Source organism: Bubalus kerabau, chromosome 1 (genome assembly GCF_029407905.1).
Source record: "Bubalus kerabau isolate K-KA32 ecotype Philippines breed swamp buffalo chromosome 1, PCC_UOA_SB_1v2, whole genome shotgun sequence".
NCBI classification, from domain to species: domain Eukaryota; kingdom Metazoa; phylum Chordata; class Mammalia; order Artiodactyla; family Bovidae; genus Bubalus; species Bubalus kerabau.
Genome location: NC_073624.1, coordinates 253,596,480 through 253,615,858, shown reverse-complemented (window position 1 = coordinate 253,615,858; position 19,379 = coordinate 253,596,480). Strand labels below are relative to the sequence as shown.

At 36.2% G+C, this 19,379-nt stretch overlaps 1 protein-coding gene across 12 annotated transcripts in view; it reads left to right on the top strand.

Moving 5' to 3' along the window:
- Positions 1-19,379, top strand: part of EDIL3 (EGF like repeats and discoidin domains 3) — an 818,524-nt gene that overhangs the window by 621,814 nt on the left and 177,331 nt on the right. For all 12 annotated transcript variants that reach the window (XM_055563384.1, XM_055563418.1, XM_055563390.1 and 9 more), the window contains one exon: positions 4,257-4,438. In XM_055563384.1, the coding sequence (XP_055419359.1) occupies positions 4,257-4,438 (182 nt within the window). The remainder of the gene's footprint in view (positions 1-4,256; positions 4,439-19,379) is intronic.

The window sequence follows — 19,379 nt, the reverse complement described above, 5'->3', positions numbered from 1 at the left end:
AAAGCCTGTCTTTGATCATCTCACACCTCCATCTGGTTCACCCTCTTTTTTCTTCACTTACCACTTTTTTAGGTATTTCCTTGTTTATTTAAATGTTTATTTAGAATTGGTATCTCCACTAGAATATGGACCTCAAGAGCTGAGACTTTTTCTGCCTTGTCCATTCTTGTAGCTCCACTGCCTGGAAAAGTGCCTGGATATAGAAGGCCTTTAATTAATATGCAGTTTTCAAAATTGAATTTAATGAATGGAGAATGGATGGATGGATGAATAGATAGATATATTGCTGGGTAGATGGGCACATAATAAGAGGTCAATGAATTAGTCAGGACTGAGTAAACCTATCCAAATTAGGTAGGCAATCTATAGATCAATAATGGTAGAGGGTCATTTTTTTTTTAATGCCTGTAAAGGGACACAGACCACCATGATGCCTCAATATTTACTTCTGTGACTCACTGTCACAGACTGTTGCCTACTCTTTTAATACTCCCCAGTTTGTGAAAGCCCTGTCATATCCTGAGTCCCACTAGTAATACTCTACATGATTCTTTCATGCTAATTCTCCTATCCTCTATTCCTAGTATGTGTACACACATCCCCATGTAAAATAACAACAGAAGAAAAACAATTCAGTATCAGCTTTTAAAGAATTACTGAACTCTTCACTTTACCAATTGATATTATTTTCTGTTTCTGCAGGAACATTTGGCTTAAATTCCAGACTTACCTTTTATGAGTTTACCTTCCCTCCTCACTGGTTTCCTCATTTATGAAATATGTGTGATAACCTTTTTTCCTTGAACTGTTATGTTGATTGTGTGAGGAAACACATGTGGATGCACTTTTTCAAACTTCAAAATGCTCATCTAATATAGTTTTTCATCAAGTATGATTTCATGTCCTTCCCTCATGTATGGATGGTGATAGCATATATCTCCACATTATCTTTCTTTTAATCATCTTATTGTTCACAGCTTAAGGTCACTTAATCTTAGGTGTGTAATCATTTGCATTCTGAATTGCAACTCCTTCATTAGTTTTTATAACTGTTGTATTTAATAGGACATCAGGGAAGTGGATGGCACAGGCAAAAAGAAGTTGGATTTTGAACCTTTTATTATGATGACATCCATTTGATTGTGGTCCAGATGATTAGTGAAGAAAAAGCTGCCGTTGTGACAACTTTCCAGTGTGAAATAAAGCATAAGACTGGGATTTGCTTATTAGGTTACTGTCTAGGAATAAAAGCACCAAATACCAGTATTCAGCAATATTTCCTGAGCTCTTCTTGTGTACAAGCCAAGCTACTGTGAGCATCTAAGAATGCAGCAGTATAAGAATCGGTGTCAGCTCCACAGGAGCTAAAAGGCTGCAATGGCCTCGTCTCTAAGGAGAGACGTGCAAGTGACCTTGTAGAACCAAGCTCATTATTACCAATTTACGGGTACAAAGGGAGCACACCATTTGTCTTTCATTACCTCACAGCTGGTAGACTGTCACCATAACCACAACTTTTGAAATGGGAAAAACTGAAGATCATTCCATTTTTAAGGAATTAAGCTGATTCTTCACACACTCATGTTTTGCTCAAGAACTGCACCACCCCACCAGAGTCAAGGGCCACATAAAGTCCAGTATGTAAGTAAATGTTACAAAAGTTCATTCTAAAAGAACTTGTGGACTTGAGGGCTGAGAAAAGAAAAATTCATCAGTTTTGACCTCACTGCACTGAAATAGCTCAGGAGAAAGTATTTTGTCAGCTGTGAAATACTATATATATATATACAGCATGTCAATATATATTTTTTAATTCTGTTTTATTTGAATGTATGACTGTTGAGGACATGACAAAATTGGGAGCCTATGGCAGAGTAAATAAATGCAAATATATTTTTAAATTGCTCATTGGTATTTGGCCTACATGATAAGGTAGCAGTTCATAGCCATTGTTTGCTGATATGGTTGCTAGTAAGGGGAGGTTAAGAGGACTGACAAAGTGGACATGCTGAATAGTGTGGTTTGAGGTCTAATTTTTTTTTAATGGTTACAAATTCGGTGAGGACATCCAATTCTGCATAAGGTCTTTAGAAGTAAACAACTAAATGGTACAGAGTTGTTTCTAAGGCTATCTTGCAGTTTAATTAATCAAAGCTGACTCTCTGGCTCTGCCATTCCACTGACTGGCCTACAATAAATGGCCTCCCTGCCTGTGGTACTTTTCCATCCCAACATTGTGCAAATCAAGGACAAGCATCCTTGAGACTCTTTTTAACGGTAACATTCTTAAAAGCCCAGCCTCCCGCAGTTGCTTAAAATCAAAGTGTCATCATGAAAGTTACTTAGTGCTTTTATGAAATCTGTAAAGATCTTTAAGTTTGAAATGCAAAGCAGAGCAAGAATCCAAAGACTCAATATTTGAGTTTTCAATGTTAATTTTTTTAGGAATGTGAAAATCAGATTATTATCTGTGACTCCTAAGGGTGTGATTCTAAAAATGAATGGCTTCTTAATTAAATGACTTCAAAGTGATATGGTGCACCTTTATAAAGTGCTAGAGTTCTAAATACAATGCTTTAGAAAATATCTAAACTTCTAACTCAGCAAGCGAATAATTTGTCAGCTATCAATCACAAAGATGCAATTTTTGCTATATTAATGTCATATATACTAATAACAATTGATTAAGATGATTACTTACCCACAAGTTTTGTTTTTATAAAAGTGTTTAAAGGTTTTAAATTCATTGGGAAAATGTTTCTAAGTAATGTCCTTTGAACTACTTATTATCTGAGCTTGGAATAGAAAAAAGAAACATTTATGCTTAGTGAAAAAAAATGGATACCAGTGAGAATCATCCTTGTAACTTTTTAAAATATTGTATTCTGGTGGCAGAAATCTTCCTTTCATATTTGCATCCTCAATCTGAATGTAAACATATAATTACTAACAGTTGTTAGACTTCAGTAGTAATTAAAATCTAAAATATCCTTGGTAGCAATGACTAAGTTGACTTATATGCACTAAGGTTTAATAATAGAAGTGTACTCCTTTCATATTTTCAAGAATTCTAATATATCATTATAGTATATTTTATAATAGAACTATCATTTTATTATACAAACCTAATTTTTCAATAAGTTGAGTACGGTATATGTTATTGAAATTAAGAAAACTAGGTATTGCTTTTCATTATAATATTACTTATTCTTAATTTTAAAAACTGAATAAAAAATAAGTGTACTGTCTGGTGAATTTTTAGTAAATAATTAAGAAATTCAAATGTATATTATATATAGTACATATATTATTTTTTAATTTAAAAAATTTTGAGTGCATATATTATTTTTACATCAATTCACTTTTATTTCTGATCTTAAAATCTAAATACCTTCAGTATCTGAGGACCTATTATTTTGAGTATATTATGCTTTAATCTTAGTATTTTAAGTATTTATTAGTAAATGTATCTTGAATTCCAATTTACAAATTTAACAAAAAATAAAGAAAAATGCTAAAGTATATGTGCAGAATCCCTATTGATAGAGTTGTGTATTTTGAATTAAAATTAGAAATGTAAATATTTTAATATATTGATTACTGAGTGGTATTCATACTGCTCTATATAATGTCTGAGTGCTTACCTGCATAAAAATAATTTGTCTACGTATTTCCTGTTACTTATAGCATATCACAAGTTATTATTATAATAGTTTAAAATGTTTTAAAAGATTTACACATCACCCTTTTTTTGAAAGCGTAACTGCCAGCCATTATAAAAATATAACTGAAAAAGTTATAGTAGTGAGAAATGCTAAGTCAGTATGAAAAATTTTTTAATACAAAACTCAGATGTAGCCTAGTCAAGAAATAATGGACCAATGGATATTTTTTGACAAATTATGATTTGTGAGATGTGCTAATGGAAATACAAAATATGAAATAGACCTTCTAAGGACATTGCACTTTTTGTTGATGTGATCAACAAAGGATGGCAGCTTATAACACAGAATAGCAGTGCAGAAGGGACATGTCTGTTCAGATGCCACATTCACAGCAAAGTAAGAAGAGAGTGGCGGGAGGAGCAAGAATCACTTCATGTTGTGATCTGTAAAAAACCTGTTAAATGTGAGGGGCTTGAATCGCATGACGGTCCAAGTTGAAATCACTTTTAAAAATCTCCTATCAAATCTAACAGCCACATTTGGATATGTTATTTCTGATACCTTCACATTTTTCCTCTCATTTGTTCCCAGAATGCTCTGGACCATTGGGAATTGAAGGGGGAATCATTTCAAATCAGCAAATCACAGCTTCATCTACCCACCGAGCTCTTTTTGGACTCCAGAAGTGGTATCCCTACTATGCACGTCTGAATAAGAAGGGACTTATAAATGCCTGGACAGCTGCAGAAAATGACAGATGGCCATGGATTCAGGTAACAGATGGGATGGGACAGGGTTTCTGCCAAGGAATGGCTAGAGTCATTTCAGAAGGAAGATAGTGAGTGTCTAACGTGTGACTTTTCTTCATGGTCACAGAAGAAAGGATGATTTAGCTAGAGTCCAAACTGACTATAAATCCTGAAACTGTGGGAAATGTGAATATTCCTTTTGAAATTGAATGAAGAGAGTTAAAAATGTTAAAATGACCTTGAGTTGCAAATATCACTCTCTGAAGGTACATGTCAAAGAGAGGATTTTACATATGCCATGTGTCCATTAGTACTGTGTTAACACTTGGTAGCAATTTTTGGTACTTCAGGAGTATAAAAATGGTGTCTTTTCCTTCTCTGTCTTATTAGTGGTTCCATATGTGTATATATAAATTATACAATGGAATATAATATCTCAAATGTCTTCAGCACCCTCTTTCAATAACTGGCTGTGTTTCAATTCATACTCTATCATTAATTATCATCAGCTATGTTTTTAAATGTGAGAAAAATGATGCGATACCAGGAAATTAAATGATTTCTGAAAAGTGTGATGGATGGGAGTAATGCCTGTGTCTTATATATTATCTGCTTAATACCTTTTGAGCCCTTAACTGAAGTGAGACAGGAAAACTGCATATTTGGAGGCAGAAAAGGTACTCAAGCCATGATTTCTGTGAAAGCTTATACCTCTGTTGGTGTGGCACATGTTAATAACCTTTAACAATTCATTGAGGTGTGCTAAAAAGATGGGAAATCCAGTGTACACTGAGGTCAGACAGAGGAAGAAGGTATTAATTATCATGAGAAAGGCTCATGGGAAGATGGCTTCTGAGACAAACCTTGGAAGATGCTTTTCAGTAAAGACTAGATACCAAGGAAACAGGATGATCCAAGATGCCACATGAGAATCTGGGCAGTGCCATATAGCAAATCATGACCTGTGTTTAGGTTGCTGGGGGAACTGCATGTGTGGGTTCAGTGCACCACAGAATTGGAATAGGGTTTGTTTAGACAGCTGATCTCTTCTATGTTTTGACTGCATATTTTGAGTCAGAGGTAATTTTTAAGATGGGGATGTATGATGTAACATTATTAGGTGACAAAAGATAGAGGTTGCTTTACAGGGAGTTAATAGTAATGGAGATTAATTTACAGCCAAGTAATATGATTTCTATACTTTCAAACAGGGCCAAAGTCTCCTTTAGATATATCTTTCTTCAGATTTCTTATGAATTTTACGCATTCTATATACATTTCTTTTATCTATATGGCTCCATGTGATTATCTGATATTCTTTGTTTGGTTTTATGAATTTAATTTGCATGCATTTGCAGAAATTGCTTCTTTAGTTACACATGATTTTTCTAATCTATTGCTACATGGGAGGAGAAAATTCCAGATAGTGGAAATGGCACCTCTGTATAATTTTTATCGTAGACTAATGAAGTTCCAATTAATTAAGTTTCAAATAAACACGTAACAACAAAAACACCTATATTCTATTTGCTAAAAATCATCCCAGAGACCATTTTTTAAGTCAACCTTATGAAATGCATTTACAGAATTGAGGTTGTGATAAAACCTTAGAAATTAAGATTCATAGCAGAAATTGCAGAGCAATTGAGAGACGATGTCACAAGTTTGCATCAGAGTTTCTCTTGGGCAGGTTATGTTCCTGTGCATCAGTGATTGCCTGTTTCAATAAACCATAAATAACATACTTTTGCAGTTTGTTCTTCTCTGAGAAACACTTTAGGATTGTTTTAGGTCCTGATTTTTCACTTCACTTTGTCACAGATTGTTGCCTACTTAACACTACTCATTATTCTGTCTTTCAGAATATGAATTTTAAACTTTCTTTCTCCCACTGATTATAGGTAGAAATAACCTCAGTGAAAGAGAGCAAACAGTTGAATCTTAGATTAAACATAACTTCATCAATTTAAGTAGAATAATTAAATACTTCTTTTACATATAAAGGCAGTCTATTGCTATTATAACTATGGTTATTATTATTATTTTGCTTTTGTTGTGAAGATGATCAGTTCAGTTTAGTTCAGTCACTCAGTTGTGTCCAACTCTTTGTGACCCCATGGACTGCATGATGCCAGGCTTCCCTGTCCTTCACCAAGCCCGGAACTTGCTCAAACTCTTGTCATTCAAGTTGGTGATGCCATCCAACCATCTCATCCTCTGTTGTCCCCTTCTCCTCCTGCCCTCAATCTTTCCCAGCATCAGGGTATTTTCAAATGAGTCAGTTCTTCACATCACATAGCCAAAGTATTAGAGCTTCAGCTTCAGCATCAGTCCTTCCAAGGAATATTCAGGACTAATTTCCTTTAGGATGGACTGGTTGGATCTCTTTGCTGTCCAAGGGACTCCCAAGAGTCTTCTCCAACACCACAGTTCAAAAGCATCAATTCTTTGGCGCTCAGCTTTCTTTATGGTCCAACTCTCACATCTATACGTGACTACTGGAAAAACCATAGCTTTGACGACATGGACCTTTGTCTGCAAAATAATGTTTCTGCTTTTTAATATGCTGTCTAGGTTGGTCATAGTTTTTCTTCCAAGGAGCAAGTGTCTTTTAATTTCATGGCTGCAGTTACCGTCTGCAGTGATTTTGGAGCCCAAGAAAATAGTCTGTCACTGTTACCATTGTTTCCCCATCTATTTGCCATGTAGTGATGCGACCAGATGCCATGATCTTAGTTTTTTAACTGTTGAGTTGTAAGCCAGTTTTTTCACTCTCTCTTTCACTTTCATCAAGAGGCTCTTTAGTTCATCTTCGTTTTCTGCCATAAGGGCAATGTCATCTGCATATTTGAGGTTATTGATATTTCTCCTGGCAATCTTGATTCCAGCTTGTGCTTCATCCAGCCCAGCATTTCTTACGATGTACTCTGCATATAAGTTAAATAAGCAGGGTAACAAAATACAGCCTTGACGTACTCCCTTCCCAATTTGGAACCAGTCTGTTGTTACATATCCAGTTCTAACTGTTGCTTTTTGGTCTGCATACAGATTTCTCAGGAGGCAGGTAAGGACATCAGGTATTTCCATCTCTTGAAGAATATTCCACTGTTTGTTGTGATCCACACAGTCAAAGGCTTTGTCAAAGTCAAAGCAGAAATGGGTGTTTTTCTGGAGTTCTCTTGCTTTTTCTATGAAGATGATAATGAACTCTTGTATAAAAACAGTAAAAGTTAATTAAAAGTGTTTATATTAGAAAAGGAAATCTTGCATATAATGGGAGGAAAACTGAAAACTCACTATTGCTTTTCAGTACATATTTCATTATTGTGTTCAGAATTATTATAGTCTTTAATAACACCTCATTTTCTAAGTTATTTTTCCAAAGAAAAATATGTCTCTTTTCTTAAAGAACAACCATATCTAAGAGGCTCTAGGAAGTGTAATCATATCATAGATTTTCCTTGTTTGAGCATTATTAATTTCCCTTGTCACTTTATTCTTTTATTTATATTCAGTCATTCAAATGAAGCATTTGAGTGCTTTGCTTAAACTTATAATGAGCACAGTAGTCCCCTAATCTTTTAGGTGTATAAGACACATATACTAATTAGTATTCAATTTAATTTTCGCCCTTATCCTGATGAAATGAAAATTAAAGTTGCCATTTTTAAATTTACACACTCAGTATACAATTATGAATAGTACCACAATGTTCATAATTGGTTCTGAATTTTAGGAGTTAGTCCAGTAAATACAGTTAAACAGAAATCTTTTTGTTTTTCTTTTCAAGTTTTTCTGACCTTTATTTCCTCACCTAGATTTTTTTTCCCCAAGTAATAAATAACCACCATCTTAAACATTAACTCATTCATTAGCATCCTGGAATATCAATTTCCCTTTTGACTGATATGTTAGAAATAATAACTCTACACAATCATAGAAATATGCCTTGTATTATTATGCAAAAATTAAAAGCTTATCTAAACCTCTGGGAACTTTGCTTATTGAATCAGATTAGTCAGGATGATTATTATTTTAAAAGATAAATATTTTTCATTCCTATTATTTTCCTTTTCTTTTTTACAGATACATGTAGTAAAATATGTTTTATTGTTTTCTTCTTTTAATTTCTAAAGTGATTTTTGTTTGTACATGTTCTTTCTGGGATGCATGCATATTGGATTTTCAGTCATTTATTTATTCATCCATTCACCAGACATTTACTAAATGAATGTCTGCTCTGTGGTCTATTTTTCACTGGGCACTAGAAAAACAATACTACTTGCCTTCACAATGCTCTGTATCTAAGATATAGGAAAGTAAATAGAGTAAACATAATAATGTAACATGTGTAGCCTGGTGTTACATCATCTGCTAACCATTTTATTTGAACCATAATATTTTATTTTATCTAGACAGTCTATTTTTAATAGAACTTTTGTGAAGCTAAAAACTAGCTTAGTGTAATTATAGAATACAAAAGGAAATTCCCATTATATATATATTGCATGGCTCTATTATTACATGCTGATCTATTTGATGGCTATACCAAGGAAAGGGCTTCCCAGGTGGCACTGGCTGTAATGAACCTGCCTGCCAATGCAGGAGACCCAGCTTTAGTCCCCAGGTGGGGATGATCCCCTGGAGGAGGGCATGGCAACCCACTCCAGTATTCTAGCCTGGGAAATTCCATGGACAGAGGAGCCTGGTAGGCTACAGTTCATAGGCTTGCAAGGAATCAAACATGACTGAAGTGACTTAACATGTACAGACATACTAAGGAAAAGCCATAATTTTCCATTGAAAGTTAATTTAACAGTAACTGTTTCAGTGCTACTATTTAATCACTGAGAAAAATAGATTTTGATCTTTCTATTTTAAGTAATTCATTACCCCTTAGAAAATGTGAATACGATCTTAATATGTTCCTTTTCTGTATGCCACAGAGCTTGGTGGAGGGTAGTTATTTCTCAAACTTTAGTGGGCACAGGAATCACAGAAACTTCTGGATTGTCCCCCAGTCCCATTTATTGCAGGTCATCCTCAGACTGCACTGTAAAAGCATGTCTTATCAGTTTATACAGCCCGGATTTGTACTGCCCGAGATATTAAAAATAAATAAAATGCAAAGGACACTTTTGCTTGATGATCTGGGCACTTTGTTTTTGAAACTGCAAGTAGTGATAAAGTGTAGAGGTGGAGGAGAGGAAAGAACAGTGAATAAAAATGAGGAAACGTAGTAGGAATTATGTGACCCACGAAAAGTTTCTAACCTAGAGGGAGGCAGAACCATCTTGTATATTCTAGTCAGAAGTTTATCCCACCTTTGCAGCAATTCATCAGTAGTCATTAGTCATTAGTCATAAAGTTTTTAAGTATTTTCAAAAGTTAATGTCCCTAAATGACTATGAGATTCTGCTCTGTTAGAAAATGTTAAATACCCGAAAGCAAGACCATCTGCCTTTTACATTTGAAGCAAAATAATAATGTGGAATACATGGGCCTAACAGACTTATGTGAACACATGTTATGTTACAAATTCACATTTCTAGAATATGAATTGCATACGCAGTGGGGATTTTTTAAAACTTTGTGAACCAGATTCACAAATGCTGCAAAAAATAGAGTAATCATCTATTTCCTTTACAAAGCCTATATATAATGTGTGTAAAGACTTTTTTGGTACTTATCGGCACCTGGAGCTCCTTGAGACACACAAACCATTTTTAGAATCACAGAATTTAAGAAGTAAAAAAAATTTTTTTTTCATTTTCAGGATGTTTTCTAGTTACAGAACCTGAATTACACAGAATCTAACATGTCTTTACTACTTCTTCATTCAAGTAAAATGTCTTTATCCTGTTTTTTCCTGGAAAAAAAAGCTATGTTCTCAGATACACTCCCATCCATACTATATGTCTCTATAAGGTTAATTACATCTAGACATTCATACATTGCTTCTAATCATCTTTCTTTAAAAAAACAGTAATCCTGTATGGAAAATTACTACTTTCCTTCAAGTTGTGTATTAGAAGTGAGCTTCCACACATAGTTGTATGTGTTTTTTTTTTAATGTTAATTTTTAAAAACAAAAAGGCACTTAGCATTACGCAAAAATGACTTATCTATACTGAAAAATAATAGAGTAATTTTTTGGTCATTTACCTCATCTATACTAATAGTAATGCATATTGCTTGCTTATTTGCTTTAAAGGATGTAATCTGAATCTTAATTCCAGATTCTCTGAGGTATGGAATAGATGACTAACCAGGTAGAAATTGTTCTCTAATGTAAAAGAAGCTGCATCAGATTCTCTTTCCTCTAAGCTACTCCCTCTCTTTCAGCACCCAAGACCTCATTGACCTGGATTTCTTGCTGTTGCTCAACTTTACCTGGCTGTTTGATGCTTCTGTGATTAGGCACATACACTTCTTGGTTCTTCTATTGACCATCTACCAGTCTTCTTTAGATTCAACTCCTTTACTGCCTTGTCTATAAAGTGATTCCTAGAATTCCTGTTTTTTTATCTCTAAAGCCAGAAGTGACTTCACTGACCTTTTCTCCCACCCTGATAAGTATACATTACAATCATCAGTTCAGTTTAGTTCAGTCGCTCAGTCGTGTCCGACTCTTTGTGACCCCATGAATCGCAGCACGCCAGGCCTCCCTGTCCATCACCAACTCCCGGAGTTCACCAGACTCACGTCCATTGAGTCAGTGATGCCATCCAGCCATCTCATCCTCTGTCGTCCCTTTCTCCTCCTGCCCCCAATCCCTCCCAGCATCAGAGTCTTTTCCAATGAGTCAACTCTTCACATGAGGTGGCCAAGGTACTGGAGTTTCAGCTTCAGCATCATTCCTTCCAAAGAAATCCCAGGGCTGATCTCCTTCAGAATGGACTGGTTGGATGTCCTTGCAGTCCAAGGGACTCTCAAGAGTCTTCTCCAACACCACAGTTCAAAAGCATCAATTCTTCGGTGCTCAGCTTTCTTCACAGTCCAACTCTCACATCCATACATGACCACAGGAAAAACCATAGCCTTGACTAGACGAACCTTTGTTAGCAAAGTAATGTCTCTGGTTTTCAATATGCTATCTAGGTTGGTCATAACTTTCCTTCCAAGGAGTAAGCGTCTTTTAATTTCATGGCTGCAGTCACCATCTGCAGTGATTTTGGAGCCCAAAAAAATAAAGTCTGACACTGTTTCCACTGTTTCCCCATCTATTTCCCATGAAGTGATGGGACCAGATGCCATGATCTTCGTTTTCTGAATGTTGAGCTTTAAGCCAACTTTTTCACTCTCCACTTTCACTTTCATCAAGAGGCTTTTTAGTTCCTCTTCACTTTCTGCCATAAGGGTGGTGTCATCTGCATATCTAAGGTTATTGATTTATTACAATCATAGTGACTCGTATTTAACGTAAAAGGGTTTTTGTCTACTTTTCTCTTGTATCACTTGAGAGTATTATACCTGATTTAAGTTTATTTCATAGCACCTTGATTAAAAAAATAAAAACTATTTTGGATGGATACAGATGATTTATAGAAGAACAGAGACTATTGAACAGAATAGAGGGCAGAGAGAGAGTGGTTGTTTTCACATGGTAATTAAACTGCACTGAGTGGTACTGGGAATGTCCAAAGGACCTAGCTCATTGTGTTCAGATGTGTGTACTAAATGTGAATTATGTCTTCTGAACATGATCCCGCTGGTGCAGAGTGTACTGTATCTCTCTACAGTTTAAGAAATCCCTCACCCATCTGGACAGCAGAGGAATCAAGCTTCCTGTAATCGCAGTGGCCCATTCTTTCCTCTATAATCACAGCAAACCCCTTTTATATGCAACTTTAAGTGGGAGGCGGTAGTATTTGTAAGGTGTTTGCCAGGAAGTCTGCTAATTAAACTCTGAGTACCAAACACCAGAATTTTCATGTTCTCCTATCTTGTTTATGGTTTGTTCCTGAAATGTTACAAATTAAAGGTTTGTTTAGCTTCTTGCAAAATGCTTGTTATAATTGCACCATCAGAGTTTGAAACTTTAGACATCACTGTTGTTAAAATAGCCATGTCCTCTCTCTCTAAGATTAATTGACCACAGAAAAACGTTTAAAATATTAGTATTTCCCTAACTTATGCTATGTTATTTTCACCCTTACCTGAATGTCAGAAAAAAGCAACTAAATCTATTACTATTATTCATAAAATATAGAATATGAAGAGTTATAGGGAGTTGTTTTAACACAGTTTTTAGCATCTGATAAAATCTTAGTAGATAATTCAGTAAACTACTCTTGTACAAAAGACTCTTTCATGATATGTACTTGCTTTACATTTTTGGTACAAGGAAAACATTTCCAACTTACCTTCCATATTCCAAAGTTTGAGATGGTTCATTTAGTTCCCATTGTCTCATGAATGTTATCAGAGTAATTTTTTAGTTTATGATACTTGTAGATTAAAATGGAAATCATCTGAATTGATTGAAAATAACTTGTTCTTGTCATGGAAAAAACAAAACATTCAAAGTTTAATCTCTCTTTAATTGGTTTTCCAGTCTACCTTGATCACCTTCATGGCAAACTTACTCTGGTTCCTTCTTCAAATCTCTTCACATGACCATCTGGGCAGCCTCTGGACTATATGTCAACTTCTGACATTTAGGACTAAAGGAGACAACATTCTGAGTTCCTATTGTCTTTTCGAGTTTCTTGTAACTTTTCTCAGATATTGCTACACACACTCATGAGCGTGAGTCTGCTGTGAATGTGCATATGAATCCGACTTCAACCAGAGGTGTTAAACCAGCTTATGACACCTGCCCATGGGAAATTTTGCTTAGGAATCAGCGTCAGCTACTGCCTCCAAGGCAACAGTTCATCCTGAAAGGATGGCAGCAACTCGTCCTGCAAGGGCATCGAAGGTCTGCTGGCAGTCTGTCCTGAGTCCTCAGGGGTGGGAAATGCAGAGAAGCAAGGGGAAAAGTGAGATTCTGAGCTAAAGGTGTGATTGTCTCAATATGTTTATCGTCTGGGAACTCATGGGGTTACTATTTGGATTGAGCTGAAGGAATCCCTTATTTCCACTGCAGACACTGAACAAATTTGTTCTGCCCCAAGGCCTCGCTGAAAACCTCCTTGTGTTGAAAATGTGACCGAGTACCAAGCCACCTGGCCTAATTCTGAAAGCTTTTATTTTTCTTGAGACAGTAATTAATTTGAAACCATTTCAACCTGTGGAATTTGGTGGTGGTTTAACTGAATGTGGTTAGATTTAAGTGCAGAAAAAGTTACTCTGTTCACTTTTACTTGGTCCAGCTGAGTTCACTATCCACACCATCATGTATTAACTTTAATCTGAGAGCTAGCACTGTGTGCTGTTTCAACTACTTGGCATGCGTTGAGTCCATAATTCCATGCAGTTCGCATTGTTATTATCCCCATTAGTCAGATAGGGAAATCTAGGCCCAGAAAGCTACATTATCCAAATTGATTAATCTAGTAAATTGCATAGTTGGGATTTAAATGCAGTCAGCTTGTGGGTGAGGCCAGAGCTAAACTATCCTAACCTTGGCACTGTTCTTACTTTGAAAGCTCTTAAAAGTGCTCTTTTCCTTTTTTTTTTTTTGGAGGAGGAGAGTGGGCACTGGTAGTGGGTATGGGAGAATCTTGGATTTTCTTAAGGCTTTATAAAGTAGCTATTGTATTTTATAACATTTATAATCTTCCTGTAAGCAAGAAGTTCTCTAGCCTAGAGCAGTGGTTTTCAAACTTCAACTACTTATAAATTACCTGGAGAGGTTTTTGTTGTTTTTTGTTGTTGTTGTTGTTGTTGTTGTTAATATGGTCCCCATCCTTAGAGTTTCTGAATTAATAGGTCAGAGTTAGACCCAGGGGATTACATAATGAGCAGACACTTCAGGTGGACTGTGATATTGGTGATCTTAGGAGAAAAGTAATAATTGCTACCCTGATGGAACGCACAATCTGGCAGGAGAAACACACTTATCCTTGGATATGCCCCTTTCACTACTAGAAGCAAATCAATTAAATAAATTAAGATGTTGGAGAATAGCATATTGCTCTTCCAAATGAGACAATAGTGTGGGATATTTTAAAGTGATGGATGGTGTCAACACATCCCAATTCTAAGACCTAACTACTTAAGCTGCTTTGGTGATATTTTATTATTAACCTGCCTGTATCAGTTGTCTGCCTTAAGTGGAATCCCTATTTTTCCATGAACTGGAAATAGTAAAGCTTAATTGTTTTCAAAGGATTTTTGCCCATGACAGGAGACCTTCAATAATTAAGTCATAATTAAATAGTAAAAGGATCATAAAAAATCCACATCCCTGGAAGACCAGGCTTTAAATGTTTTATTTTTAAATCCTCAGCTGGGTGTTAGGAGTCTTTAAGGAAAAAATACTTATTTTCTATGCAACCAGAGTATAATAAAAACATCAAAAAGCCATTTACATTTTAATTATTGAAGGTGAATTTAGCATGTTCACCATTTTTGAGGATAACATTAAAGAGGTTATTTCATATGGATGAAATAGAATGAATATAGTCACAAGAGAGATGGAGGGAACTCAGGGTACTATAGGGACTGGTTTACTATACTGAAAAGACAGGTATATATTGGGGATGGAGCTGTCGGCAGGGGAGAAGGAGGGAGGGAGGTGTGGAATGAAAGGATAAAGGTCTGTAATGATAAAGAGATACTAGAATGTGAACTACATCAATGTTAGATGAAGGAGACATTTAAGATGATTACTGAAGGGTTTTCAGCACGTTAATAAAACTGTCAGAACTAGTTTAGGAAGGTGGATGTCCGTGGTGTATATTATGAGTATGCAACACAAAGTCTGAGCTGATGAGGCGTTTAGTAAAATTTTATGGAATAAATGTTATATTTAACGCAGAGGCAAATCTAAGAGCAGGCACACCAGTTAAGAGGCTTTTATGGCTAACTGCCCAGAGAAGAACTTGAATGAGACTAGCAGCTATTGAAATAAAAATAATAATCAGATTGTAAGAGGCTTTGAGAGTGCATCATTGACAATTGATTGTCTGTTATGGGAGGAGGGGAAGGAAAAAAGTAAGAAAAATTAAATTCCAGGGTTTTGAGCTTGAGCATGATTTTGGTACCATGAACAGAAATATAGAAGTTATGCATAGAAAATGCTGGATGTATTTTGGGTGATTTGCCTTGAGAAAGTAAGTGTCCAGGATGAAGTTGGAAAAGTGTTTGTTCTGTATAGAGAATAGAAGTGGGTCAAGTGGACACCACTGCCGTGTGACCGTCTTCCTTTTTACCACTGACTACTTTGAGTCGCAAGGCCGGGCCTGCTGGAATGGGAGGTTAGGTGGTGTCCACGGGGAGTTGCAATAGATATTTGAGGGAACAGAGGAGACCTCTAAGAGAGTGTCCTCCAACAGAGGTAAAGGTGCCTTGCTCTCCTATTTCCGTTTCCATCAAAATAGTTTATAAGCCCATAGCTTATTTGGGAACACCACTCCACCCTGAGGAAGCAAAGAACTGAACTTTGAGCTTGGAAATAAGTGTATCCATTCTACATTAACACCTTTTTCAGGACATTTCATTTTTTGTACTGTACATGTTGCTTACATTTTATCCATGAATTTGTTTTCAATATTGCTGTGGCTGCTGCTGTTTTCTCCAAATTGATATATTTAATTAAAATAGTGGCTGTTTCCACCTAACATTGATATACTTAGTAAGCCTGTGTGCTCAGTAAGTTGTGTCCAACTCTTTGCAACCCTTTGGGCTGAAGCTTGCCAGGCTCCTCTGTCCAAGGGATTCTCCAGGCAAGAATACTGGAGTGGGTTGCTATTTCCTCCTCCAGGGGATCTTCCCGACTCAGGAATCGAACCTGAGTCTCCTGTCTCTCCTTCATTGCACGCAGATTCTTTACCCGCTGAACCATCAGGGAAGTCCACACCATATACTTAGTGTTCAGTTCAGTCACTTAGTCGTGTCCAACTCTTTGCGACCCCATGAATTGCAGCACGCCAGGCCTCCCTGTCCATCACCAAGTCCCAGAGTTCACTCAAACTCACGTCCATCGAGTCGGTGATGCCATCCAGCCATCTCATCCTCTGTCATCCCTTTCTTCTCCTGCCCCCAATCCTTCCCAGCATCAGTCTTTTCCAATGAATCAACTCTTCACATGAGGTGGCCAAAGTACTGGAGTTTCCGCTTTAGCATCATTCCTTCCCAAGAACACCAAGGACCAATCTCCTTTAGAATGGACTGGTTGGACCCCCTTGCAGTTCAAGGGACTCTCAAGAGTCTTCTCCAACACCACAGTTCAAAAGCATCAATTCTTCAGCACTCAGCTTTCTTCACAGTCCAACTCTCACATCCATACATGACCACTGGAAAAACCATAGCTTTGACTAGATGGGCCTTTTTTGGCAAAGTGATGTCTCTGCTTTTGAATATGCTATCTAGGTTGGTCATAACTTTCCTTCCAAGGAGTAAGCGTCTTTTAATTTCATGGCTGCAGTCACCATCTGCAGTGATTTTGGAGCTCCCCAAAATAATGTTTGATACTATTTCCACTGTTTCCCCATCTATTTCCCATAGGTTATTTTATTTTGTTGTGATTTTGGCTCTTGAAAAAAAAAAAAAAAAAAAACAGTTTTCCTTTTGTTCCTTGCAAATGGGCTCTCAGATTTCTTGTTTATATTCTATATTTAATGTTTCAGTGTATCTGAAGTATTTTTCTCTCAGTTCATAATAATAGGCTATGTTTTCATTCTTCAGATTAAAAAAAAAGCAATGTTAAGCTCAGTCACCTTAGTTACTATCATTAGCACTGCTAAGAGAGAGAGTGCTGAGCTTCAAATGCAGATGTAAATTTTTCTATCTTAGTTTTCCTAGCAGGAGCCCAACCTAAGCCAGTATTTTTCCATAAGGGTAGCTTTCAAGAAGCTCTTAACTGAAATGTGATTATCTTGCAAAACAAAACAACAAGTAAGACATTGTGATATTGCTGGCGGGTCTTAACTGCTTTTCTTAGGAGCATTAACCCAGATTTGAAAAGATGTATGTAAACGTTGAAAGAAGAGTACTGTTACAAATTTCTTAGAATGCTTTCCTTAGTTTTGAATCTGCTGTCGATGAATGAGTTTTTATTGAGCAACTCCTATTTTCAGAAAACCATGTGAGCAATAGACAGGTTTTCTGATCCTATGTGGAGCTTTTTTAAGTAAATAACACGTGTTAGGTGATCTTATGCCGAAAATTTTTACTTCATTGCATGGACATTTGAGAGGGGAAACAAAGCTGCTGTTCGATTTAATGCAATGAGTAATTGAAATCAACCATGTGCTCTGGGAAGTGGGAGAATCTACTCTGAGTTACAGCCACATGGGTACTTAGAAGGGTCCTCCCTTCTGTTTTCCAAGCTTAGAAAAGATATCTTCTGAACTGATCTCCCTTTTCATTAATAAATTGATTAATTCAGTATATACATGGAGCATTTCACATATGTCAGTTGCTCTTCCAGAGGCAACTTTCTCAAGGAGGCCTTCCCTGACTCAGCTCTTCACCCCAGCCTAGATTTTGTTCTCCTAATCTATGTTCTTACAACTTCTTATTCTTTTTTGGTTGCTGCTTATAATTAAAGACTATACAGGAGGCTATTTTATTAGGTAAGCTGTATGAGGGTAGGGGCACTTTGTATTCTTACCAATCCCAGTGACTAAACCTTTAATAAATAAGATAAAATATGCTATCATAATTCTTTTGGTATTCCCAAGACCTAGAACAGTTTTTATTTGCTCAATAAACATTTATTAAATGAATTAACAAGTAAGTGAAGATAAGCCACATTACCTGTAAATCTAATATTGGGTTGGCCAAAATGTTTATTTGGGTTTTTCCATAATATCTTATAGTAAAACAAAACACATTTGCATAAGAGTCTTTTTCTGTGGTAAAGCAATATGTTGTTCAAGATCAGCAGTTCTAGATTCAACTGGCCACTGTCACTCTGGGCAAAATTGCTTAACCACTGTAAGATACAAATTCTTTATATATAAAGTGAAAACAAAAATATAGTAGCTATTAGGATTGTTGTGAGTATTATATGATGAATGTTGTCACATATTGACCATATAGCAAGTGATTGGTAAGTGTACATTCTCACTCATTTATTTAAAGTTGTAGCCAAGACTTCTGGTTGTCTCACAACATCCTATTCGCTTGCTTCCATAGCAAGAGGATAACTAGCTAATAAGCATATTTTACCTCAGCATATAGTCTTATTCTGTATAAGATTATCTTAGTCAGTGTAATATTCTGTATATTCTATATAAAAGTATAACCTTTTAGGCTATATTTCCAACTTGCCTTTCCACTTGATCTGGCCATGTGATTAAAAAATGGCTTACAGCATATCAGTAGATGTATCACATGGTGGTTTTTGTGAATCTTCCTTGAGAGACTGTGCCCACATGCCCCCTTCTCCCCCTCTTTATCTCTTCCTGCATCCTGCTGCCAGGAACTCAGAGGCTGCCATCTTGGATCATGAGATCAGGGTTGTATCTGGTGGTAACAAGACAAAGGCCCCCGGGACCATGCTATGTCTGCCCCTTCTGCCTCGTCACATGTTTACACAAGGGAGAAGCCAAGTGCTTTTTCATTTAAGCCAGTATTAATTAACTTGGGTTTTTGTCACTCACATCTGAACCAAATTGTACTTAATATGAGTCTGCAGATAACATATTTAATATCACTTCCAAGGCAGAATATATTAGTGTCCCAATAATAATTTTTAAGTATTGTGTCAGTGCAAAGGAAGCTATTTATGATGAGACTCAAAGACCAGGTATGATTTCAGACTGCTCCAATAGATGAAAGAGGCCTTCCATATAGACAGACATGGCAACAGAAAAATTACCTTTTTGTCCAGCCTCACCAGGCCCTCATA